General features: G+C 46.0%; 1 protein-coding gene across 10 annotated transcripts; it reads right to left on the bottom strand.

Annotated features, from left to right (window-relative positions):
* Positions 1–1,616: 1,616 nt before the first annotated feature.
* On the bottom strand, positions 1,617–24,968 carry STRADA (STE20-related kinase adaptor alpha). 10 transcript variants are annotated; one of them, XM_006092159.3, is made up of 13 exons: positions 23,564–23,642; positions 19,994–20,073; positions 18,252–18,309; positions 16,017–16,045; positions 10,079–10,181; positions 9,534–9,655; positions 8,132–8,240; positions 7,893–8,016; positions 6,163–6,334; positions 5,574–5,678; positions 3,121–3,362; positions 2,780–2,822; positions 1,617–2,512 (listed from the first exon to the last, which is right to left on the bottom strand). In XM_006092159.3, exons 2-13 carry the CDS (start codon positions 20,027–20,029, stop codon positions 2,360–2,362), a joined length of 1,296 nt encoding a protein of 431 aa, XP_006092221.1. In that variant the 5' UTR covers positions 20,030–20,073; positions 23,564–23,642; the 3' UTR covers positions 1,617–2,359. The 10 variants fall into 10 exon arrangements, with proteins under 10 accessions (XP_006092221.1, XP_023612527.1, XP_023612525.1 ...); XM_023756759.1 differs by lacking the exons at positions 16,017–16,045; positions 23,564–23,642 and adding an exon at positions 24,847–24,953 and having other exon boundaries at positions 20,018–20,073; XM_023756757.1 differs by lacking the exon at positions 16,017–16,045.
* Between the last annotated feature and the right edge of the window lie 1,715 nt (positions 24,969–26,683).

Genomic DNA, 26,683 nt, shown 5'->3' with positions numbered 1-26,683 from the left:
CTCGCGCACCCGAACCTCACTGAACGCACGGGAGCGAGGCCTGCAGGTTTGCAGGTGACTTGTTCCGAGTCACAGCTGGTGAGGCAGCGGGGAGGCCAGGCCTGGCCCGGCTCTCACACCCTGCCTCCGGCCCGGCCCCGGCGGACCCCTGCCCAGCCCCGGCCAGGTCCGAAGCCGGCACCCAGAGGTAGGGGACCCTCCGCTGTGCGGAGACCTGTGCTGGGAGGCGGGGGCCTGCGGGCACAGGGACTGCAGGGCTCTGCCTGACACCAGGCGGGACGCGGTTTCACGAAGCACAGCCCTAAACGGCCCGTCCCCACGCGGCCGCACACGCAGCCCCGCACCTGGCAGGGAGGGCGAGGCAGCGGGCGTCCCCGGCCCCGGCTGCTCCCTGGCTCACTCGGCGGCCCGTTCCTCCCCGGAGGGTTGTGTTTGGGTTGAGCTGCAGGCCTGAGGACTCCCTGGATGGGGAAGAAACTTCTAAACCTGCTTCTGTGTATCTTTCCGGGCCAGGTTTCCTGCCATCGGTTCTCAAAGGGGGCCGGGCCGTAATGATTTAAAAAGGGTGAAGCCCTCGGGACGTCAGGCGCAGGGCTGGCTGCTCGGGGGGAAGGTCAGGCTTGACCCCGCGGCCCCCTGGCCCTGCCCAGGTCCAATCTGTGGGCTGAGCTGCAGGAGTCAGCAGTTTGGCTTAAGAATGAGCTGACAAGCCAGGTGAAGAAAGCAGTTTACAAAGAAAACCAGCTGATAATGATGTTAGGAAAGGGGAACTTGAGGTTTAAAGAAGAAATAAAGAGCTGGTCAGGGGAGAGGGTTGGAAATAAATGTGCCCTGACCTCCCACACTCCATCTCAGGCCTCCCCACCCCACCTCATGGTTGGGGTCCTTCCTTCACATCCACCCCTGTAACTGCCAAAGGAAGAGAGTTTTTTCTTTTTAAAACTGTTGTTACCATTTCGGAGGAAAGGGAGAGCATTCGATGCTTCAAAGCGGCTTCAAGGAAGAGGGAGGGGCACTTCCTTAATCTGCCATTTGAAGGGCCTCACCCAGTGCAGGGCACCTCACCCCTGAGGGGCTGCAGGGGGAGGTGCCCGGCTGGTGCACGTGCCGGCTGAGCAGCACCATGAAAACCCAGGTTAGAACCACCCCCTGGCCCGGCCACTCTGGCTGCCAGCCAGGATGACAGGGCAGGGGCTGGGCTGGCTCTTGGGTTACCTGCTCTTTGGGTATTAGTTCCAGGGGTAAGGAGACACCGCAAGTCATGTTACAAAGTAACCCCTCCACCTCCTTTCCTGCCAAAGGTGAGGTCCTTAGTCTGGACCCCTGGTGGTCCTACCCTCAGGGGGGCTGGTCTCTAGCACCTAGTCCTTTCCAGCCCCAAAGTGTTTGGATGGCCACAGGCTAAAATGAACAGTCTGTAATTTTCAGATAGTTAAGAGACAAAAATCTATTCTGGCTGTAAGAAAGAATTGGTGTGCTGTGAGGCTGTCTGCTAAAGAAAGGTCACCGCTGTGCTTCCGTAAGCACCTGTGGCACCGCTCTCGGATGGCAGGGCCCCGGGTGGAATGATACATGTCTGAGCCTGTATGGGCGACACACAACGATGCACTCCCCAATGGGTTCTCTGAAAATTTTAATTTGTTCTGACAATAAAACGAACACGGTGTAAGGACTTACGCCCTCTGGCTAGGCAAGACATTAGGACCCTTAAGAGAAAGCACCAAGGCAGCGGCAGGAGGCGGTGGGATGGACTCGGTGGGAAAGGAATGCACTACACAGATGAACTAGGGAGGAAGGGCCCAACGACAACAAGGGTCAGACAGACTGCCCTAGCCTTGACCTGGTGCTTAAAAAGAGCATCACACCCTTCCCCCAATTACTAGGGAGAGGTCTGGGGGGAGGGGGCACAGGGTGCTTATTGCTGGCCTCTTCATGGGCCTGCAGCATCTGGCAACACTGGAAAAGAATGGAATTTGGCTGGTAGGAGAGCATGAGTGGGAAGAGGAAGTCACACAGTTCTCTGTGTCAATGAGTCAAACCCTGGACTTGAACTTCAGCCCCCAGGGCCAGGATAGCATCTCTTCCTTCTGAAGAGGTCATTGAACTCCCAGGACTGGGAATATCCGCTTTCTGGCTGGTCCGGATCCCTGGTTGGTGTCTCAGAAGCCTTGGAGCAGTAAAGAAAAGTTTCTCTCCGGGAATTTCTTTCCCCACCAGCAAGCAGGCAACTCTCCTGGCAGAAAAGTCCTTTCTACCCAGTCTGCACCCCGGAGGGTGGGAATGTGGCCAGCCCTCAGGAAGGGCCCCGGAGGCTCACACGTCCATCCCGTGCTGGAAAATGTGCACCTTCTTCAGAGGCTCAGAACTCCCAGTCGTCCACCTCCAGCTCTTCCAGGTTAGTTACTAGACCGAAGATCCCACTGTGACCCTGAGACTGGCTGCCCTCAAAACTGGTGATGGGAGTGACAGGACGAAGTAACTCAGGCAAAGCCTCTGAGGCTCGTCGCTTGATCTGGGGGAGGGAAAGGGGGGGTGGTGGATCCTGCTGCTCTGGTCCCAGGACATCCTGAGCGAGGAACCATGGCCCCATGACAGATGGGCCTTTGAGTCAAGAGCTTCTATAAGAGGAAGGAGCAGCACCTTTAAGGGGCTTCAGAAATGGTCATTTCTCTGATTCGAAGGAAGGAGGAGAGAATACCTAGACCCCAAAGCTAAGGGTGTTGGGGGAGTCAGAACCATAGGCAAGAAAACGGGGAGCCTCAGCAAAGTGCTACTGTACCTGCTTGAAAAAAGAATGGCTCAGGAGGGTGCTGGCACTTGGTCTGCAGAGAAAGGGGAAGAGAGACCAGCATCACCCCTGTGCCCCAGATTTCCAAAGTCCTGCTGCTTATACCTCACCCTCAAGTGCCCTCTGCTTCATCCCTCAGCTCAGCCAGAAAAGCAGCCAGAGCTACTCAGCCTGGCTTCTTAGCAAACCCTCAGGCCGACTCCTCTGGCTGTGGGGGCTTGGACTCCTCCCCGGAACCCAGACCCTTACAGGACAGATACACCCTCTCAAACCCTTAACCCCCAGAGCCCACCTGCTCCCTGGAAAGCCCAACCCCAGCTCAGCGGAAATACCTTACATCCGGGTTGCGCTGAAGGCACTGCTCCACAAAGTGGTGGAAGTGGGGGGAGAAGGTACGGTGGTAGGGGTGGGATAGCGAGTCTCCGTTGGAGGTCCTGGGGGTGCCTGTGGTCAGGCTGTCACTCAGGCCAGAGTTGGCCGCTGAGCGCGAGGTGCTCATGGTCAGCTCCTCGGCGGGGATGGTGCTGGTGTCCAGCAGGCAGGGCACCGTGCCATTGAGCTTCTCCAGCAGCATCTGTGGGGGACAGACCAAGACTGGGCTGGAGGCTGGGAGACCTATAGTGTTTCTTCACAAATACACTTTTCCCCAAATACACATGTGATTTGGGGGGAGTACAGAAAAGACAGAAGTAGAATAAGTAACTTTTCCAAAGGAATGCTTGGCAGCCACACCCTCGCTGGGCCAAATTTTTGCAGAGGGACAGCAAAAAAGGGCCCCCTTCAACGTAGCTGCAAGGAAGGGGCTCACAGTCTCCTCCTGTTTATAGGCATCAGATCCTTTTAACTGTAGAGCCCTCACCCTCGGGTGAAGGCAGCAGCCGGCAGACTTTCTTTGAAGCCCAGCCCCAATTTGCCAAGCCCAGGTGGGTCTGATGGGGCCCATTAGCAGCACCTGCAGTGCCACATCCTGGGCTGGCACTGTGGCAGGCTACACAGGAGCAGCACACCCAGGAACAGGCCAAGCTTGGACAGCTGTTTGAAAGCCCGCAGACTCAGCACATGTAAAACCCACCCCATCTTGGGGATCTCTGTCTGAGTCTGTGAATTGCTGTCCAAGCCAGAAACCTGAAAATCTCTCTCAAACTGCAATAGTATGGTGGCCACTTAGTATATGTGGCTATTTATATTTAAACTAGAGGCCCAGTGCATGAAATTCGTGCATGGGTAGGATCCCTTAGGCCTGGCCAGCGATCAGGGCCAATCGGGGCCTTCCGGCTGCCGATCAGGGTGTTCTGGCTGCCGGCTGGGGCCTTCCTTTGTTCTGTGCTGCCCCTTGGTGGTCAAGCACACATCACAGCGAGCGATCAGTCTCCTGGTCAAACTCTCAAGGGGACACTGCATATCAGCCTTTTAGATATATACATATATATAGATGAATTTAAATATAATTAGGTTTAAAACTCAGTTCCTCAATCTGACTGGCCACATTTTAAGTGCTTAATAGCCACAGATGGCTAGTGGCTACCATACTGGACAGTGCAGATATAGAACATTTGGGTCATCTCAGAAAGTTCTATTGGACCATGCTGTTCTGGATCTGTACCTCTTATTCACCTTAAACAGCCTTTTAACTCTTCCCTGAGCATCTTTCTGTCAGTGTCTTACTTAGGTTTTCTAGATTCCTAACCTAGATTTCTACACCTTCTTGATCTCCCAGATCTAACCCACCTGCTAGAGTGAGCTTCCTCAAATATACTAGCAGGTCTGATGCTATCACTCTGTGCTTAAAAGCCTTCAGTGAGTCTCCACAACCTTTGCAAGAGGCACCAGGTATCCTGACATGGCATACAAAGCCCTTCATGATCTGCCCTAGCTTCCTCCTCTAGCCACATCACCTAGCACCTGCGCCCAGATGCACCTATACTTAGGCCATTTACCACTACGTACTTGCTATTGCCCAGATCCTGTTCTTTCTTGACTCTGGATCTTTGCACATGCTGTTCCCTCAGCCTAATCGAGTTTCCTTCTAGTTCCCATTCTTCAGTTAGTTCCTATTTACCTTCAAGACTCAAGTGTCACCTCCTCCCAGAAGTCTCCCTGGGCCCCCTGCTCTACAGAGTTCCCCTTTGGCCATTCTCTAGCTGCCCTTCTCCACAAAGGGTGAACAGGATGTGGGTTCAAGGGAGAGGCTCACTCGGAACTTGTAATGCACCCCCCACTCCCTCACAGTTCTCATGCTCCGGGGACCGGGGCAAACTGCCCCAGTGACCCAAGACCACTTCTTGGACTTGATAAAGCCTGGCTTGATAGGCCTCTTCCGGGGTCTACCTCCCAAGGGTTGACTATGCCACTGGCTGGGTTTGCCTAGGAGTGGCCAAAGGCAGTTATTGTAAGTGGCATGAACAGAGGTCTGAGAATTCTGAATTAGAAACTGGCCTTTTACGTATATTTATCAAGGTAGGAGGACAACGTATTTTATACATTTATAAACGTGTGAGCTTGATTTACACATTTTAAAGGCACCTGGTCAGTGGGCCTCCTTTTGCACCCGTTCCAGGCCCTGCAGCTGTTAGCAGTGGGCCTGCTCCTGAGCTCCCCTCCCCTGGTCTGCATTTGCACAGCAGTTACCACACAGAAGCAAACAGTTACACAACCACCTCCCTGGGTGGGGCTCTTGAAGGAAAGGCCTGTCTTTCACTCTGGCCGGATCCTGAGTGTGCGGGTAATCAACAAGCATCTGTGGGAGGCAGGCAGGCAAGAAGGAAAGCACTGGGGTGCAGCTCACCTGGGTGGCAGGCATATCCTTAAAGGGGACATGGCCGTTGGCCAGCTCACAAGCTGTGATTCCCACGCTGTAGATGTCAGACTTGGCATCATAACCCTGCAGATTCTAAGTCAGGAGGAAAAAGCCACACATCACTCCATTTGTAGCCTTGGTCATTATTCCTTGAGAAAGAACGGGGTGGAGCTATCACTGAGGAGAGAGAAAGAATGCTTCTCCCCAAATCAGGGCCAGCTGCAAAGACTCTCCTTGCCTACACCACGAAGAGCAGCTGCTAGTTGAGAAGGAAGGACTGTTTGAAATAAGCAGCAGGAAGTGGAGCCCCAGGCTCCAGCTTAGTACAGGGATGGAGAGAGCACCAAATGCTCACTTCCCACAAGATGCGGAGATCTCTGAAGGGAGTGGAAATAGCGTCAAGCAGTTTGGGACCCCACAGAGGGGCACCTACTCCATCTGCCAGGGGCACATCATTGCCCTGGAAGGGCCTTCCAGGTCTACCTGCCAACAGGAAAGCCTCCCTCCAGGAGCCCTTACTGCGCTCGGAGGGAGGCAGAGAGCACCCCCTCCCAGCTCCGGGGGACCCAGTACAGACCTGCTGGAGGACCTCCGGGCTGAGCCAAGGCAGAACCTTGATACTGTACTTGGGGAAATCGTGGACCACCCGCTGCCGCTGCCCGTGGCTGATCATGCTGAGGTTGCTGCGTAAACCAGACAGGTAGACCTTCCCATCCATGGAGATCAGAATGTGGCTGGCTTTGACACTCCTGTGGGGGTGAGGGGTGGCAGGTGGCGGGAGAAGGGTGTCACAGGACAGCAGGAGCCCCTCACACCGCAAACCTTTGGTCTTTACACACTAAATCCAGTCAGCTCTCGCCCTGGCAGCGCGCGCGTGTGTGTGTGTGTATGTGTGTGTATTATACGTGTATATACATATTATATACACAAATACCTATTTTTGTGAAGTTTCAAACATTCCCCCAAAAGAAAAAATAAGCCTGACCCCACTTACATATCACTAACTTTTTGTTAAAGTTCTCTTTTATGCTCACAGACCACTGCTTCCTCCACCACCTACTACTACTGACCTGTTCTTTTCGTTTGTTCTTGTAAAGTGTGTCACTGTTTTGTTTGCATATATGTTCGGTTTACCTAATGCTACTGTGATATGCATCCCATTCTCAGTGCTGTATTTTTGAGATCCATTCATGCTGCCATCTGGGGTGGGGTCTGACACTTTTACTCATCCATTCTTCCAGCAGGGGACACTCCCACTGTCTCCCACCATGAAAATGAAGTGATGTTGCATACAGGTCCCGGATGGGCCCGTGTGAGGTTTCTTTGGCGTGCACACGAGGCAGCACTGATGGTTCTGGTTCCCAGTGACCCTGGCTGGCTGTGTCGGGCCGTCTTCCACTATACTGACGGGCGAACTGACCGCCTCACCGCATTGGGCCTCCCCCAGCCTCCAAATATGCCAGTGCCTGGTATGTAGACTCACATCCTCCTGTTTTGCTTTTCTGATTGTTGCTCATATGGCTCTTAGCCTTTAGGCTTCCTCTTTTATAAACCTCATATCCTTCACTCATTTTTCTATTGTTTTGCTATCCTTTTCTTGGTGATTCACAAGATTGCCTTGCTACCTACCAACCTCCTGTGTGTTTTAGACAAAGCTAACATCCTCCATGCTGTCACCTAGAGAACAGGCCTACTTACCAAACAGGTCTTAACTTCATTTAAGGTGTCCTTTATTGGAGAGAAATCTTTAATCTTGGTATAATCAAACTTACCAATTTTTTGTCTTATGTTTTGTGCTTCTAAAACATTTAGAAGTTCTAAATATTTCCTTATGTTTCCTTCTAAGTCTGTAGTTTTACATCAACATAAGGCCTTTAATCCGTCTGAAGGGCTCCTTTGTATGGGGGGGTTAGGTAAGGGTCCCGTTTTATTATCTTCCCTACGGTGAGCCGCTTTCCTGACACCATCTACTAAGCACTGTCTTCTCCCCAGCCTCTCAGCATAGGGCCGACTCTGGGATGCACACACCAGTTTGGGTGCCCCAAGGAAGAAGGGGGAGAGACAGGTGCAGTGGTCCACCTCAGATGTCCCTCTCACCCAATCAATACTAAGGGCCAAACTGTTCAGTGAAGAGCAAGTCAAGAGCTCCAGCACCGACACGTTGGATGCTCTGCCCACCAGCTCAGAGGCAAGGGCAGAATCCCAAGTCTGGCTTCACTAACTTCAGTCAGCCTTCCAGTGTTTACTTGAGGGCTCCTGGGCACAGATCCCTGCTCCTGTGTAGGGTGAATAGGCTTAAGAATGCACCTGTGCACATATCCCATGTGGTGGATGTAGTCAAGGGCCTTGAGCACCCCCTGCAGGATGTAAGCAATGGCCAGTTCATTCATGCCATCCATGAAGTGAGTACAGATGAGATCCTTTGCAGAACCTGAAGAACAGAATTGTGGGGAGGTAGAGAAGGGTAACAGAAAAAATACAGCACGTAAGCCAGCTGGCAACAGATTCTTAGAACGCCCCTCTGCGGGGAGCCCTTTCCCACTCACCGTATGCCATGAATGGCGTGACAACCCACAGCTCATTGTCTGCAATAAAGGTGGCTCGATAGGGCAGGATATTGGGATGACTGAAGAGTTTAGACACATGAAGCTCCCCCTGCAACCAATGGTAACTGAAGTCAGAATCAAGGGGCACAAGGAATGACACTCAAGAGGAAGGTGGCAGCATGAATAAGATGGGTGCTCTTCTGAGAGTCCTGGGAGCAGCAGGAGCCTAAGCAGGTGCCCTCTGGAGTGAGAGAAACCAGCTCTGCTCTCTCTGCCAGCCAATGGGAGGGCCTCCAGAAACAATCCCGCCAACAGGGAAACTGCTGATAACAGTTCCCAACCACGGAGGTGCTGAAAACAAACTGTTGATTGAACATTTCCGAAGTTCTAAGCTTAGCTCAACTTCAAGGGCCACGGCCCAGAACTCCTCTTTAAGACAGAAAAACAAGAAATGTTTTCCTATTGTTAAGGAAAAGGTTGTAGGCAAGGGAAGAAAGCATTAAGAAAGCATTAAAGAACAAACAACTACTAAACATTGGAAGCTATTTCTCCAGCTAACCTCAGATTGAGAGATCCCTTCCTTAGAAAATGTCAGACCTACGAAATTTTAAATTTGGATTTATTTAAAATAAAAGATGTTAAAAAAAATGGACAAGAGGACTATAGAAACTAGGGTCCTGGCCTGTGGGATGTGAGCTAAGGCCAGATAGACAGTACCTCCTGCCTGTCCATTGCTCTATAGAATAAGAATCTGGAAGTCCAACATGATCTAGAATAAAGTCAGATATGTATGTTTTTTTCCCAAATAACTCAGTCAGGACTGACTTTCTGTCACATCCTCAGATCCGGAAAACTGCTCCAAGCCTGTGGAGCAGGATTACAGCACCATTAGATGAGCATGATTTCAGGAGAACATTGTACATGAAGAAGGGAAGGGGTGCAACTACCTGTACTGAAAATACGCTAACCCAGGCCCTAAATCGAAGGAGTTCTCAGTGCAAGCCTTCATCAGCCAAGGAGAATTTGGTCCCCAGTCAGTTATTAGACCTGTGGTCTCTCCAGCTAAATGAGAGGGTAGCTACTTGCTTCGCCAATAGAAAGGAACCTCAGGCCAATAGGGTGCTAAAAGCAGGAGAGTGGCCCAGCCTCTCTGAATAATAAATAAATGAGGCAGGAAGGAGTCCTTGTAGAAGAAAGGAATATAGATTGGGCTGGGCAGCATTACGGAATCCTCAGTGCCAAATGCCCAAGGTTATTCACTGAGAGCTTCCGTAGCTTATCGGCGTGGTCTACCTTCATTTCCTGCCAGCTGCTTTCAGAAGATGGAGGGAAGAGATGCCTTGTAATTACAACTGGAGCAAAGAGCCCACCCTCCAAGTGTCACATCCACATTCTTTTTTACCTGCAAGAACGTCACCATCTCATTGGAACAAGCTTCTAGGTTAATCCTTCGTACCGTCACATACTCTCCCATTGGTTTGTACCTTGCTAGATTCACTGTCATCAGGTCCTCAAATCCTTTCCCTAAAAGAACAGAGGAATGCCATAAGCAAGGTGAACAACAGCAAAGGTTTCCTTCTTCCTTCAAGAAACTTGATTTCAAAAGAAAATGCAAGTTAAGACTTGCACTACTGTTACTTTCATGGCTGACAGTTCTTGATTCTTCTCCTAGTAGTTCTTTCTCAGCCAACCATTCTGACTGACACTGGCCCAGGACACCAGAAGCGTTCAGCCAAAAAGAAAAAATTATAAGAGCTCCTTTCCTGGGAACATGATCTCTTTTCCCATACTTGGAGAAACAAAACCCAAGAAGACACAACAAAGCCAGTTCTGTCACCACAGTCTTCTACGTAGCTGACAGCCTCAGGCACACATTCATGGCGATGCGGGGAAGCTGCAGCACCCGCCCCCTGGAGCTCCAAGGTCCTGGCAGTCCCTGGACATTACCTATAATGGTGAGCAGCTCATAACACCCTCCCTCCGGCAGAAAGCTACTCATGATCTCCTGCTTGGAGAAGGATGCTATCGACTCTGAGCTCGCCTCATTGGTCTAAAGAAAAAGAAAAATTGGTTAATAAGAGAAAATTGGGGGTGGGATGGGAGTGGGGAGGCGGTAATTCAGACCCACGAGGAGACTGGCATCTAAACAAGCAGAAATTCTGGCTCTGGTGCCAGCACTCTTTGATGAGGAATGTGAAGTAAAACATCGATGTAGCACCATCCACAAATGTGGGTGGGGGACAAGGGCCAGTTCCAGCCAGATGTTGATTTGCTTGTCCTTCCCACCAACTGGCTCATTTGCTAAGAACTATAAATTTCTTTAAAAAAATTGTTAAATGTTTTTCAGTTACCATTGACATCCAATATTAGTTTCAGGTACACAGCATGGTGACCACAATGAAATTCCAACTTGGGGGAAGGATGTCTGGAGAAAGGACATTTACAGAAGAGAAGGGGGATGGAGAGGTGGGAGGTTCTCTTGAGTTTCCTGCTGCGTGAAGGTCCTATTTTTAAGGTCCTGACTATAAGATCCCAAAGATCAAATGCTGAACCTTGCTATATGGAAAATGTGGCCATAAGAAGCCCTCTCTCTAGCAAACCAAGACCTCAGACCAATCGGTCCCTCAGACATTTCCAAGGGAAGCAAGAACACAGCCAACACACTGGGCTGCGGGAGAGAGAGAGAGCTGTCAGGTCTCAGCTATCATCCCAGGCAGCAAAAGTGACCTGCTCCTCATTCCTACCCATTCGCGCTGCAAATGATGCTGGATCCCAGCCATTTAGGATGTGGGCGTCACACCACTGGCCTTCGAGGTACTGAAGGAAAGCGCCCAGCAAAATACATGGCAGACCAGCAGCTCTTCCTTCAGTTTAATAGGCTCAGTTCCTTCTTCCAGACCGAAATGTATTTGTATGACCAGGGGACTGTGTATTTTTCTTTCTGAGTATTTTCCTTTCTTTTGGATTCTTTTTCTTTGGATGCGTGTCTAACTGAAATGGAGAGCCTCAGGCCAGCTCAGATTTCGTATGCTGACCTCTAGTCAGGAAAAGGTCTTTGTGAACTATGAAAGGCCCTAGGCTCAGCGCGAACCAGAGGAGTGTGACTGAGAATGCTCTAATATGGCAGAACCTCCTTGTTGGGGATCCCTGATGTTCCAAGTGCACCTGGTTTCAAAACAGTTGACGCTGCCAATAAAAAAAGAAACTAAGTGGGGTTCTGCCTCCCGTACCACTTACGCTAACAGTAGAGGAACCTAGTCAAGCAAAATTGAGCTTTGTCAGCAGATTATTATTCTAACTTAATCAAATTCTACATTCCTAAGCTTCATCCATGTTGTATTTAGCCTTTGGTACACCCATGCTGTGTCATGTTCATCTTGGGGACCTAGCTCAGTTTATCCATTCCAATGCTGATGGGCTTTTGGGGTAGTTTTTCAGTTCTGCTACTCTGAACTGTGCTACTAGAAACATTTGAATGTGTCTTCTGTTCATATATGCAAGAGTTCCTCTAAAGCTTGTACCTAGGAGTGGAATTGCTGGGTCACAGAGTATATGAACAATCGACTGGGAGATAATGCCAAATTGTTTTCCAAAAACGGTTATACCAATATACACTCCCACCAGCAATGTATGTATGTTCTTGTTGATCCATCTTTTCCTCCCCAACACTTGTATTCAGACTTAATTTTTGCCAGTCTCATTGTGGGTTTGATTTACATTTCCCTGATTGCTAATGAAGTTGAACATCTTTTCATGTATTTATTGGCCATGTGGGTTTTCTCCAAGGTGAAAGTGCTTCTTTCTGTCTCTTGTCCATTTTTCTACTGAGTTGTTTTAATGTAGGGTTTCCCCAAAGTTTACACGTCCAATTAAGTTAGCAAATGCAGACATTCTCTCATGGAGAATCACCAGGCATACTTACATATTCAAGGCTCTGAAAGTCCTGTAGTAAGAAAACTTGTTCAACTTTGTTCAGCCTAACACTTCCCAAAGGTACTTGTCCACAGAACCCTTTTGTGCCTAACATTTGTTAAATGTTGGAAAAGATAATTTGGGAAAGGCTACTTTAAGTAAAACATATGGTGTAACACAAAGACCATAGGCTTAGGGCCAGCCAGAGGCAGAATTTGAACTCAGGTCTATCACATGTTCTGTGACCCTGGGTAAGTTACTCTACTCTCATGGGATCTCCGCTGTCTCATCAGTGGAGTAATTCCCACTTCATAGTGTTGTTGTGACAATGTAATGAGATACAATATGTAAAGAGCCTAGCACTGCCGGGTTTTCAGTAAATGTGAATTCTATTCTTCTCCTCCCTCTTTGGTGTCTGCTTTTTGGGCACTCTCCTGCTCAACAAATAAGGTGGAACAGAGAAAACAGAGAATCCTAAGCAGAGCTTGATCAACAGTTAAGGTTGGTTTGATTTTGGTTTTTACATTTGTGTTTTGTGTTTTCAAATGTTCTGAAATCAAATTCTAGGATCATGTAATAGCCACTGTAGCTTCTTGAAACTACTTTGTCTTTGGAACAATCTGCAGATACTGGTTACTTACTACATGCTGGGTGCCTCACACAGGTGAGAGAGATAAAAATGGAGTAGCAATTTGAGCAAAAAGCTTAAACCAAGAGCTCTGAAATGACAACTCCCCCTTTATTTAGCATTTATGAGCTGCACACTAAGTTATTCTTGAAGAATCCCATCTTTTTACCATTATACCTCTAACCGCCTGCGCATAGTCTTGCTCTGCAAATCCTGTGTTCTCAACTACCAATCTACTCAATTAAACCCGCACCACCAGTCAATATGAATCCAGGGGTTGCTTTCAGACCCAGCTCCCCCCTCTGGCTGTGAGTACCCACGAGCTGGACCCTCCCCGCTTCTAGGACCTGCCGCCAAAGCACCCTCCCTGACTCTGTTGCTCCATCTTAGGAAACTTGCCCCAGCTGCCCTACCCCTGCCCCTGCCGTTTTCTCATGGCTGATTATCCTTCTTACTGAGGTCTCGACTTAAATGTCATTTATTCATTGAAGACTGTCCAGCTAAAGTAAAATAGGCTCCTAGTCACTTCATTATCTTGCTTTCCTTTCTTCATAGTAGGAATTACTGCAGTTTACCTATCGCCTGTCTCTCTAGGATGCAGGCTCCATGCGGCAGGGACCTGATCGGTCTTGCTCGCTGATGTATTATTCCCCAACGCCTACAACAATGCAGGCATTGTCTATGGAGGCCTCAGGCCAGCTCCTATTTCGTATGCTGGTCAAATACAACAATGCTGGAACACACTTAAAAAGTCATTTAAACAAAGTTTAATGAGGAGGTTTTCTGCCCATGACCTCATCATTCCTATACCGGAAATGCCAGCCCTCATATAACACATTCACTAGAGGCATGTTATAGATCAGAATCTGTACCTGCATGTGAGAAAGTACAGCAGGTCCTCAAAGAACTGTTTCATTCAATGTTGTTTCGTTATAACATTGATGAGATGCTGTACGAACTTAACTCTTGTGTCTATCAGTTAGCTTATGGCAGTGGTCGGCAAACTCATTAGTCAACAGAGCCAAATATCAACAGTACAACGATTGAAATTTCTTTTGAGAGCCAAATTTTTTAAACTTAAACTATATAGGTAGGTATATTGTTATTAACTTAATTAGGGTACTCCTAAGGCTTAGGAAGAGCCACACTCAAGGGGCCAAAGAGCCACATGTGGCTCGTGAGCCTCAGTTTGCCGACCATGGGCCTATGGTAATGCGTTGTTTCTCTTAAAGTTGCAGAGCCTATTGACAATGTTAAGTGAAGACCTACTGTACTGCATATGTTAGCAGGTAACAATATGGTCTCAACGAGAACAAATCTAGGGCTACTTTGAAGTTCTTCTCTGATCTTCAGGCAAACTCCTTAATGTTTCTCTAATTTGAACGAGACTACAAAGTTCAGCTGGAGTCCTGAGATTAAAATATTTATTACATACATTTTAAATAACTCCCTTTGGAAAACTACAGATACATACTTTTTTATTACCCGTGTCCTTCTTCCTTGCTAGGAGTGCATATAAAACAACTGCTACACTAGGCTACAGTCTAAAGACACACACTTGTTGAGTCTAGGTAGGGAATGATTCATTAAACTACTGATTGTTAATAACTTGACAAATATTTCTACTATCTTTGTTGACTATAGAAAACTACTCACTGAATTCTTGGGCAATCTGCAATTGCATAAAATGACTAGCCTAGTGGTTGCTGTGGTTTCTCGACCACTCTGTCCCCAGCCGACTGGAAATGGCACTGCATTGAGGCTTTCTACTTTGTGGAAGTCCTCTAAGTTTGAGCTCAGAGAAAAACCAACCTTTACTGAGGAAAACAAAGGTGGTATTTTGAAAGGAGGAGATCTGGTCTGATATTGCCTCATTATGTTGTTTCAGATTTAGAAAAGGTCAAAATTCAGATGAAAAGGATGAAATACTTAGTCCATTTTCTTTAAACACAGCACGGCATAGGTTTATTCGTGTAATGCGTAATCTCAAGTTGCCTAGAGAAAGAAACTGATTCTAGCAAAGCCTAGTCTTAGCTCCCCCATCATGAAAAGCAATTTTTTTCATTTTGAAACATTTAAAAAATACATAAGCTACTCATATCCAGAAATGACCATAACATAACTTTGTTTAAAGAGTTCAGAACAAAATACAACAAAGGACACAAAGACAATACTGCTACCAAATGAACACATTCAACCACAGGTTTCACACAGGATAACTTTTTGGTGTAACATCTGCAGCTGTGAAAATAGAAATATTAAATATAATTGGCACTGCATTCTGGAAAAATACCTAATTGAGCCTATAGAAAACATGTTTGGTCTCCTGACTGGAAAATATTTGGATCTGAGAGAGAGGTGCTTACTCCTGGCTAGCAGACTAAGTAAGCACAGCCAAAGCTTTCCTCAAAATTCCTAGTCAACATCATCATCCTTCACCTGACTGTGGGGCTGCTTGCAAAGGTGCACATGTCTGTCATCTGGAACGAGTAGGAAGTCGCCATGGCCGGTGTGGCTCAGTTGGCTGGAGTGTCATTCCATGCACCTAAAGGTCACAGGTTTGATTCCCGGTCAGAGTACATGCCTGGATTGCAGGCTTGGCCCCTGGTCGGGGCTTGTGAGAGGCAGCCGATCGATGTTTTGATCGATGTTTCTCTCTCTCCCTCTCCGTTTCTCTCTTTCTAGAATCAATATAAATAGGAAGTCTATTTAGAAAAGGCTTCTTACCCTCTCTCTGATTCACATTATCAAAAATAGCTTAGTATGCTATGTGCATTGTGTGTTATTTCCGTAGGTAAAATAAGCTAGAAGAGTTGGAAGCAGGGCAAGTCTTGTAGCTTTTGCTAATAATAAAAAATGCATTTTCTGTTTTATAGTTTTTAATTTTGGGCTTTGTTTTTCAGGTAGGAGATTTGAGGTCCTGCCTTACAATCTAGACAGAGATCAATGTCATCTCTGTGGACTACCATCTATTATTCATAGACTAAGTGTGGAAAATGTAATACCACTGGCCACTAAAAGGTAACCACATTTCAGATTGTTGAAACGTTCTCCTTTTCTGGAGGGGTGGGGGGCGACTGGGAGGGTTGGGAAGGGGAGGAGACCTTAATCCCCAGGAGAGAGGCAAAAAGTGCCTGAGATTTTTTTTTTCAGTTTTCAAAGTCTACATCAAAATCTTTCCAGGGTGAAACCTGAATCTCTACAAGTGAAAGAATTACACTTAAAATAAAGCTCAATGACAGATAAGCAGAAACATAAAATGATAAGCCAACAAAACACATGAATCGCCACAAGAAGTCATCTCCATGCAGCAGCCACAGGGGTAGAGCCTAGAAAGTCACTTACTTTTCTCCGAGTGTCACCCGGAGGCTGCTCTGGAGTAGAGAAATGGGTTGTTGGCATTTTGTTTTTTAGTAGAAAACACACCCACATTCAGAACAGCAACTATTGCACTTAGGACTACATTTATTAATAGAAAACACTTAAGAGTCATTACAGCGAAAAGTGCCTGCAGTGCTACATATAAACACACACACACACACACACACACACACACACACATCCACAGTAAAAATGCTGCAGATAAGATGGGATTTTAAAATGAATCTATGGCTCTTCAAAACTTGACCAGGGAACTATTCTATGGGTATATTTTACTGAGTATAACTCAACTGCTATAATTCTGGTCATACATTGACTTTTCCTCAGCATGCAATGTTACTTTCAATAACCTGGTTTCAGAGTCTAATACTGTGAACAAACAATTCATTATAAAGTTAAAGTGTTAGCTGGCTATTTCCCAGGGAGTGCAGGATGAGAAACAGGTTTTCTAAAAAAAGTTTTAATACAGCAACACGTGTATGTGGGACCATTACCCAACTAGATTTTCTAGTCAAACATTCTATTCTGAATGCAAATAGAGCAAAGGCTTTGGAGCCCTCTGCTGCTTTTGGTGAAAACGAAGAAAGCAAAAGACAACTGAAACAACTTTCTGCTCTTAACGTGGACAAATTATGCATCTGTGCTTTTGATTTTCTCCATTCTGTAAAAGTGATAAAAATAATCAAAGCAAGATTTTTAACTAAAATATTGGAATACATTTCCAAATATCTTATATTAGAAATTATAACATCCAACTGTGCTAGAGGAGAGTGGCTGCAGAGTCAATTAGCCTCAATTTATCAAAATAATATAAATATATTTTTGCGTTGGGCATCAGTTTTCTGGTACACAAATGGCAGGAGCAGTGCTTGCTTAAGACAGTCTGCCAAAGATGACTAGATTAAAGGAAATCAAACCCAATCTTCCAGAGTAGAGGGCAAATTCCAAGTTGTACAAAACTTAGTAATATAAGTATGTAAACAATATACAGAAGAATCTCTTCACCCGCCTTAGATGAGAGACCAGGGAACTGTAAAAAGATAGCCAGAGATCCTACACTGAAACCAAAATCCATAAATTCAATTCACATACACTGGAATATTTTAAACTAATTGATTATACACTGGATTCCCAATTCAATTTTCATCAATGCCAATGTTTACTTTTTTAAAAACCATTGTATCCCCATTAATGATGGGAAGAAATTGAGGATAGGACCAGAATGTAATATTTCTGTTCTGTTAGCCTTTCCTTTATTGTACAGCTAATTTTTGTTCTTGATAAGGAACACAAAAATAACTCATCATTTTTATGAACTCATTTATCTAAAACACAATCTTTTGACAAAGTTGATAAAAAATACTGCTCCAGAAGTTTGTTGAGTGGCATTAGGGAAAATAAATTCATAGGTATCACCTAGTAATTAACAAGTTTGAGTTTTCAATTACTTAGGCCTATTCGGGGTATTCTGGATCAGTCACCAAATGCATTCAATCTGATAACCTGTTTCTTTAGCTACAGGTGCCGAAGAGAGTATCTTGGTGTTCACACACAAAGAATGCAGCCCTACTACTATTATTTTTATAGAAAATGATTTTATTTACTGTAAATTAAAGGTCACAGTTCCCCAAATGGCTCAATTTGAAAATAGCCAAAGGAAAATGCCTGTGCCTGTTAAACCTCCAAGTTGCAAACCTAAATAACTTCTGAAATCAGCATTTAGGTTTTCCAATAGGAAGTTAATATTTTTGTTCTGATGGATTTTTTCCTTGGTTCTCTTAAGTCTCATAATTTCTGCCATGAAAAGATGAGTCAACTAGACTGATCAGTAAAACCAGAACTTTCATACCATTGCTACCTTCATCCTAAAATTTTACTTTTAAAATCTTCAAGGCTAGCAACTTTTAAACACTTATATTTTCCTTTAAGAATATATATTTCAATTGGACAAATACTTAGGAGAAATACATGTGCCTTTGAGTAAATACTGGCTTTCTAATAATCAAGACAGGCTAATGACAACTGCCAGATTAGTCCTCAAGTTTTTGGGAAACCATGGATTCAAAAGGAGCCAAATAAATATAGCAACTATAGTGTACACTTTCCCTTAGAATTGTTAATTTCTGTGAATTGATTTAGTCAACAAAAGAGCAGTGAGATTTATCCTGAAGTGATGGCTAAATGCCACACTGTACTTACCTCCAAATAGTTCCAAATCTCTTAAGCCCTCAACAATGAACTTTTCCGAGACCCACCGCTAAAGAGGAAAACCCCAAAGAGAATTAGTATTTCTTCCAAACCACAAAAAATTAGCTTTCAGCCGTTAGAGAGACAAACAAAACACAACTACAAAAACAGAATCATGCATTACAGTTAAGATACATTTCTATGGAAAAGTTTTGAAAAGAATCTTGAATTTAACAGCAGAAAACAACAGATGAATTCCTTTCTCTATTCCTCTTTGCCTAATTTGATGAATTATTCTTAAATCTGGCAAATTGAGAAGAACCCAGTACTGGCCCTGATAATGAAGAATGTTTTTCTCCTTTCCACATGTAAAACAACCTTTTGGCTCCATCTTACTCATTCCATGGCTACCTATTACAGATGCTCAGGCCTATTTGAAAATTACTAGAATTCACAATATAGAAAATAGGGATGAAACAGAAGTTTTTCACAAGCCTCTACTAGTTTGTAAAAGAAAATTACTAGCTGCATATCCTTCATCCAGTAGGATCTCTAAAGTCATCGCTGCTAACATTTGCTACCAAATGCTACCTTTACAAGGACAGAACTAGCATGATCAATCTATGGTTCACTTTACTGGCCTATTTCAACCGAGTATTGGGTTTCCACATACTGATCAGTGGTCTGGTTTCACCTGTATCAGAGTGGGTTGAAATAGAAAAGAAGCTCACATTTAAAAGCAATGGAATCAAGGTTGTATTTCACATAAGGACTGGTGTTAAAGTTTGGCTTGGACACATTCTTTCCACTGGGCAGAGTTCAGGCTAAGGAGAGAATCTGTTTTTCCTCTCAGCTGACAGTGAAGTTTACTCTTTACAATGTAAATTGTTTTTATATATATAAACATAAGAAAAAAGATTAAGCAACATTCAGAAATAAGCTGCATAATACGAATTATAATTTGGAACTATAACATCATTCTCTCTCCTTCTCCAAATTAAAATTTTTTCCAAATTAAAAAACACAACACTGTCAATTAAAAAACACTTGATATAAAAAATCACATGCACTGTGCCACAAGATAGTTAGTAAAAATAAACTATCACTTTAATATTTAAAGAAAGTGATATATTCATCATGTATCATAGCATTTATACATTGTTGCAAGATTTTAAAATAATTACTATTGCATTCAGAAATTAAATACTTGATAAAAAATAAAATACACTCTTTTATGAAATCATGGTAGCTGGTAAAGAGGCTAAACCTAGTATTCATTCTCAAGGTCATTTTAGCTGGTGGAGTTTTTGGGTATAATAAATTTTTTTCACGTTAAGAAAGTTTTCAATGAAAACCTATGATTATATTTAGAAAAAAGTGTTCCAAGGATTACAATTTGATACTGATTTTTCAAACACACAAACTCACTGAAAATACATAGGAAATGGGCAGATGGTTAGTGGTTACATACCTACACATTCAACTCATTTAATGTTGAATGACGGATATTCACAAAATACACCACCTTGTTTCTTCTCTATCAGACAAGCTGGTGGGTGTATTCTGTGTCTCTGGTCAGCCTCTGCCTGCAAGCTCTTTTCTCCGAGTGGGGGCTGCGATACCCGGTTTACTTCCCACATCCCTCTCTTCTGCATGATTCTGAACCTCACATAACAAACCACCTACGGTACTGCCAAAACACTTTGCTCTTCAGGAAATAAAAACAGTAAAGCCAGAAGAATAGAAACACTCACCCTAATTCGCTCTGGTTTACTTACAAGAAAAGACATGAGTTCCTAATGTGTAGGCCTATTTCAATTTCAAAAATTTAAACCTAAAAGGAAAATAGAAACAGGTGGAGTTAGTCAAATCTCCTTTTGTAGAAATACCTTTTGATTAATAAAAACTTACTGCAAATCTACCATTCAAAGTACTGTGCTAAGCCTATAAATTGTAGATTCCAAAGATTTGCTTAGAGAAACTTTCAGTGACAATTGACCTGGATGTACTTTGGCCAAGTACAATCTGAAATACTGCAACTTCTATAAGAAAGAAGTTTATTATATGGTTTTCTTCTTTAATGTTTAAACCTCTCTTGGCTCAATCCCCACTGACTCCTTCCCAGAAGTAATTATCTTCTATTCATGTGTCTGTTTAACATCATCATTTTTAAAAATTTTTAATATTTTTATTAATTTTTTTACAGAGAGAGAGGGAGAGGGCAAGAGAGAGACAGAGAAACATCGATATGAGAACAAAATATTGATTGGCTGCCTCCTGCATGCCCCCTACCGGGGATCAACCCAGGCATGTGCCTTGATCAGGAATCTAACCAGCAATCTTACTTTCGGTGCATGGGATGAAGCCCAACCAACTGAGCCACACCAGCCAGGGCTCATCATCATTCTTCATGTGTATATGGCCATGTTTTATCCATTTTAGACATTTATCTTCTAACTTCCTACCATGGTAGATGGGGGCTAAGCTCTCCTGTATCACCTTCTTGCACTCCACTCTCCTGCCTTCATTCTTCTGATGCAGTGCTGGCACAATGTTTGATTAAATCGGTATCCACGTTTACATGACTGTGACTATGCAAACATGGTTTGCAGCTGGGCAAACAGGTAAAGATGACCATGTCTTCTTTCTTTATAAACATTTAATCATTGCCTCATTTTTTTCACTCTCTTGGTTTTCCATGTAGCTATTAAGTTTTTCCAAATATTTCAACATCTCTGCTATTTGTCTTACCAATATATTTTTCCATACACTCAAACTCCCCTGGAGAGTGCCTTCCAGGGCCCTCCATCCTCCTGCTGCAATCTGCACAGCTGCTTTCTAGCCCATCTGCACTTTTATATTTGAAATGTTCTTGTATTATTTCTTTTTTATTATTGTTGTTAATCCTCACTCAAGGATATTTTTCCATTTAGTTTTTTAGAGAGAATGGAAGAGAGGGAGGGCAGGTAGGGAGGAGAGAGAGAGAGAGAGAGAGAGAGAGAGAGAAACATCTATGTGAGAGAAACACATCAATTGGTTGTGCCCCGTTCGGGGATCAAACCTGCAACCTAGTTATGTGCCCTGATGGAAACTGTACCTGCCACCTTTTGGTGTATGGGATGATGCTCCAACCACTGAGCAACCCAGCCAGGGCAAAGAGGTGTTTCTCTCACTCTCTCTCCCTTCGACTCTATCTAAAGTCAATGGAAAAATATCTTCAGGTGAGGATTAACAAAAAACAAACAAACAAAACCTATGGATGCCTGGCCCACCTTTAAAAATTTTAAATCAGGAGGTCTGGGGATGCACAAGTAGAAATGGGCAACTCCCTATGGAGTTCAGCAAAGGGAACGATTACTGGAGCAGAGGTGGATCTGCATAGTTTCATGAAGGGGTGGGGCTTGAGTGAATTCTAAGCATGAAATAGGATTAGCTATTGTCTGTTGCTTACTCTGTCGTGTCCAGAGGTGTATATATCTCCTAGTTTCTAGAACAGTGCCTACCACATAGCAGGCACACAGTACTATTGAAAGACTGACCAAATGTGCTGAGAAGTGTGTCAGCACCTCATGGGGGGCAGTTAGAGAAGCAGAATTCCACATATAGGAGAGCAATGAATAGGTCTTAAGTGATGCTAGAGTATGGATTTTATTCAGCAGGCAGAAAAAAGTCACTGTAGGTTTTGAACAGAAAGGGGACAAACACAAAACTGTGGTCTAAGGTAGTGTCTCTCAAACTTTATTGTACATGCAAATCACTTGAGGATCTTGTTAAAATGCAGATTTTTATTCAGAAGGTCTGGTGGTTCTAACAAGCTCCCAGATAATGGTAATGTGCTGATCTGTGGACCATTACATTTGAGAAGCCTTGTTCTAAGGAACATAGAAGGAATATTAACTTGAAAAGGGATGGGGGGGGTGGGGAGGAGTGGAGTGTAAAAATAACCGAGAAAGGAATGCCAGTTAGAATACAATTATAGTGGACCATATTTGTGGTGAAAGAGCCTGTGGTAGAGGGAATGTTAAGAAATTGACGGATAGGGGAGAAGAAAAATTAAATGTATTTAGTTAGTAAGGACACCATAAGTTATCTAGCCCATCCTGCACCCTTTGGAGGAATAGCTTTTACAAACTCCTGGATATAAGGTTATCTAGCCTCTGCTTGAAAATGTCCCAGCCAGAGACTCACTACCTTATCAGGGAGTCCATTCTATCTGTGGACAACTCTGATGACTGATTTTTTGTGTGAGCTCAAGTAACTGGGAAAAGAGTAGTGTGTCAACAAGAAAACAGGAAAGCTCAGAGGTGGAAGTGGTTTTGGTGGAAAGATAAGTTCAACTTTTAAAATCATATTTCAATTGAGAAAAGTTATATATTCCAAGAGGAAATATATAGCATTCAGTTAGAAAAGTTAAGACTGATGCTCAACAGAGAGGTTAGAGAAGGCTACGTGGAGTCGGAGTTAGGAGCTAAAGCTATACAAGTGACAGGCACTCACTAAAGGAGAAAATGGTGAGAGAAAAGCAGAAGGCTGGGAAGAGCCTTGGGAAAGTGAGGACATGGCGCTTGAGAGGCAGGGAGGAAATGGAGCCCAAAGGAAAACTTTCAAGATCCTGCTTTCTGCCTGGCTGGTGTGGCTCAGTGATTGAGCATCGACCTGTGAACCAGAAGGTCACGGTTCAATTCCCGATCAGGGTACATGCCCAAGTTTCGGGTTTGATCCCTAATGTGGGGCGTGCAGGAGGCAGCCAATCAATGATTCTCATCATTGGTGTTTCTATCTCTCTCTCCTTCTCCCTTCCTCTCTGAAATCAATAAAAATATATTTTAAAAAAGAAAGAAAAAATATCCTGCTTTCCCTTCGGAACCACCTTCCTGCCCCTAGACCTGTCCCTCTCAGTTGTCGAGTGCTACAGGAAGTCCTCCCTCACTCCCCTCCCACCTATGGTAGATGTTTGGCCTCTGTATTTTTTAATATGTTTTTATTGATTTTAGAGAGGAAGGGAGAGGGAGAGAGATGGAAACATCAATGCCCCATAATGGGGATCAAGCCTGCAACCTGGGCATGTGCCCTGACCGGGAATCTAACCAGCGACCTCTTGGTGCATGGTCGGTGCTCAACCACTGAGCCACACAGGCCAGGCTGGCCTCTATATTCAACCCTTACACCTATCACACTCTTAATTCCCTTGAGGGTAGGGAATAATCTTGTTCGCTGTTGCATTTCCAGGGGCTACTGTGCCCAACATATAATATGGGCACTCCCGTATCTGCTAACTTAATAAGAGTAAGAATAAAAGCAGCAAACATTTGTGGTGAACTTACTGTGTGCCAGGACCTGTGCTTGTGCTAAAAGCTTCGCAGAGCTCACAATAAGTATTATCTTCCCTGTTTTATAGATCAGGAAATTAAGGCTCAGAGAGGCTCGACACCCAGAGTCACACAGCCAAGTGGTAAAGGACTGATGAGGTCTGTTCCAATGCCTGTGCCCCAGAACCCTGTCAAGAGATGCCGGGGAGACCTGTCAAGACATAATGATGACTGAGAAGGCACCAACTGATTGGACAATGCTGATGACCAGGTGACAAATGGTATAGCAAGGAGGATTCATTTATTCATCCCTCCCCCACCTCCCCCCTATTTTTGACACTGGTTTTCTAAACTTCCTCCATGTCGGAGGTTACAACTATAAATACAGCATTTGAGCCACAAAACCTCTAAGAAGCCTGGTTAAAGGCTGGGGGAACCGATTAACTAGCTCAGCACTGTAACTAATGGCGGGAGAGGCTCCTGGCCGGAGACAGGTAATCGGGTAAGATTCGGGGAGAAGAAAAGGTCCTGGGTGTCCCTAGAACATACCAATCCCTCCATGAAGAACTGCCTGATGCCGCAGATACCTACTGGAAGATGGTTCTATTTCAACAGCTGTTGCGACAAGAAAGGGACCGATTCGAACGGCTTCTCCCCTTTGGGGGATACACTGAGGATGTGTTGGGACGTCTTGGCGGAAGGCTGGGCAGGGAAGTTGGTCGCCCATCTCCCGGGAACTTGGACTATTTTCGTTAACCACGCCCCTTCCTCGCACTCCCTTCCATACCCCCGCCCGCGGTCTCCACCCCAAACCTGCCGCGGACACTGCACATACTTGGAAAACAAGACGCTGGGGAGCTCTTTGTTTTCGCTAATTCGGGGAGTCACCCGAATCTCTGTGCTGCCAGAGTCTCGACCCGCTGCCTGTCCAGCCTGGGAAGATGGGGATGAGGACGAGGGGGCGGAGAGGTAGGCTCTGCCGTCTCTGGGCTCGAGGAGGACACACTGAACCTGGGCCCCGAGTTCGCCACCTGTACGTCAGGGGGTACGAGGGGGCGGGAAAGCAGGCGCTCGCCTCTCCCGCCCGGTAACTCCGCTCCGGTGTCGCCCCGCCAGGCCCAAGCCTATGCTGCTCTCGGGATGCAACGGCTCACGGAGGGAATGGAGTTGGACTCGCTGAGAGGGGGCCCGGGATGGCCGATCGGACCAAGGCCCGCCCGGAGGAGATGGGGTCGGAGGCAGGGAGAGGATGGGCGGGTGATCCCTGGACCGCACCAGGCGGCCCGCCAGCCCGGTACCTGGTCCTGGAGTTAGCGAGCCGTCCCGATCGCGCCTCAGCTCCGCCTCCTTAGTTTATGGCCTCGCCGCCGCCTGGCCGGTTGCTGGGAGGGAGGGACGCTACGTGCCATGCGCAGTCGAGGGGCCCGGGGAAAGCGGGAGCGCCCCGCCCCGCCCCGCCCCACGCGGGGGAAGCCCCGCCCTCCCCGCTCGGCCCACGCGGGTCGGAAGCTCCGCCTGGTTCCCCGGTCGCTCGCTCGGGCCGCCCCCACCGGCTCTCGGTGCGAGTTCTCTCCTGCCGCGCAGACGTGCGGGAGGGCACTCCGTCTCCAACGAAGGGACCCGTTTCCCAGGTGGGTGGAAGCCACAAAGACCGAGCCTTCGGGTCGGAAAAGGGCTCCCAGAACCTCTTGCCGCCACAGCAGGAAGGAAGGGGGATGGTTTCAATAATGAAGCGTTGGGGGGACTAGACTGCTGACTGGGCTACGTTGAGAATTTTACTTCCGAGTGGTGGGACTTAAATGGGACCACCTGCCCTACACTTTAGAGAGAGGAAAGGGGAGGGAGAGAGAAAGCACGGCCGGGAGAGACACATCTGTTCCACCTATGGATGCACTCAGTGGTGGACTCTTGTAGGTGCCTGACCCGGGATGGAAGCGGCAGCCTGCCTGGGGGGTCCAGGCTCTAACCAAATGAGCTACCCCACCAGGGCACACTGCTTTTATATATATTTTATTGATTTTTTACAGAGAGGAAGGAGAGGGATAGAGAGTTAGAAACATCGATGAGAGAGAAACATCGATCAGCTGCCTCCTGCACACCCCCTACTGGGGATGTGCCCGCAACCAAGGTGCATGCCCTTGACCAGAATCGAACCTGGGACCTTTCTGTCCGCAGGCCGATGCTCTATCCACTGAGCCAAACCAGTTAGGGCCAGGGCACACTTCTTTAAAAATATTTTTATTGATTTCAGAGAGGAAGGGAGAGGGAGAGAGATAGAAACATCAATGAGAGAGAATCATTGAGGGGCTGCCCCCTGCACGCCCCCTACTGGGGATCAGCCCCCAACCCAGGCATGTGCCCTTGGCAGGAATGGAACCCTTCAGACCGCAGGCCGACGCTCTATCCACTGAGCCATACCGGCTAGGGCGAGGTCACACTTTTTAAAAAAAGACATCGCAAATGCCCCCTCACTTTGGCCTCTAGGGAAACCAGCTGACAAGTTGCAAAGGGAAACCCACACTTTCTATGCTTCAGGTTACTTATCTGTAAAAGAAAAACAGCTCAACTAATGGGACTATCATTTTTATCTTTTTTCTCCCTGGATCCTTCCTCATCTGCAGCCCTTAGCAGCGGTTTTCAACCTGTGGGTCACGACCCCTTTGGGGGTCGAACGACCCTTTCACAGGGGTCGCCTAAGACCATCAGAAAACACATATATAATTACATATTGTTTTTGTGATTAATCACTATGCTTTAATTATGTTCAATTTGTAACAATAAAATTGGGGGTCACCACAACATGAGGAACTGTATTAAAGGGTCACGGCATTAGGAAGGTTGAGAACCACTGCCTTAGAGATACGCTGTTTGCAGACACCTGTAAGGTTTGCCTTGATGAGGAAGCTAGCCTCAACCAAGCAGGCAGGGCTTGAGAAATGATGAAGCAATCTCAAGTGATGGAACAAACCTTCCTTTTGTGCGTTATTTTGTTTTTTCAGTGACTTACTCCAACCAGGAGGGGGGGTGGCGATTTTTCTAAAATTGGATATATACCCAGAGGTCCTCGGTTGGATTCCCAGTCAGGGTGCAGGGATTTGGACTTGCTCCCCAGTAGGGGGTGAGCAGGAGGCAACT

This window comes from Myotis lucifugus, unplaced genomic scaffold, assembly GCF_000147115.1.
Source record: "Myotis lucifugus unplaced genomic scaffold, Myoluc2.0 scaffold_99, whole genome shotgun sequence".
Lineage (NCBI taxonomy): Eukaryota > Metazoa > Chordata > Mammalia > Chiroptera > Vespertilionidae > Myotis > Myotis lucifugus.
The sequence above is the reverse complement of the archived record's forward strand: the minus strand, read 5'-3'. Positions and strand labels throughout refer to the sequence as shown.

Excerpts from the sequence above, each read along its gene's own strand:
- STRADA (XM_006092159.3), bottom strand. The coding sequence starts at position 20,029 with ATGTCTTTTCTTGTAAGTAAACCAGAGCGAATTAGG. Across the intron at positions 8,241-9,533 it reads AGATGGTGACGTTCTTGCAG|GGGGAGCTTCATGTGTCTAA; the intron begins GTAAAAAAGAAT and ends CATTGGTTGCAG. Across the intron at positions 3,363-5,573 it reads AGGATATGCCTGCCACCCAG|ATGCTGCTGGAGAAGCTCAA; the intron begins GTGAGCTGCACC and ends TGTCCCCCACAG.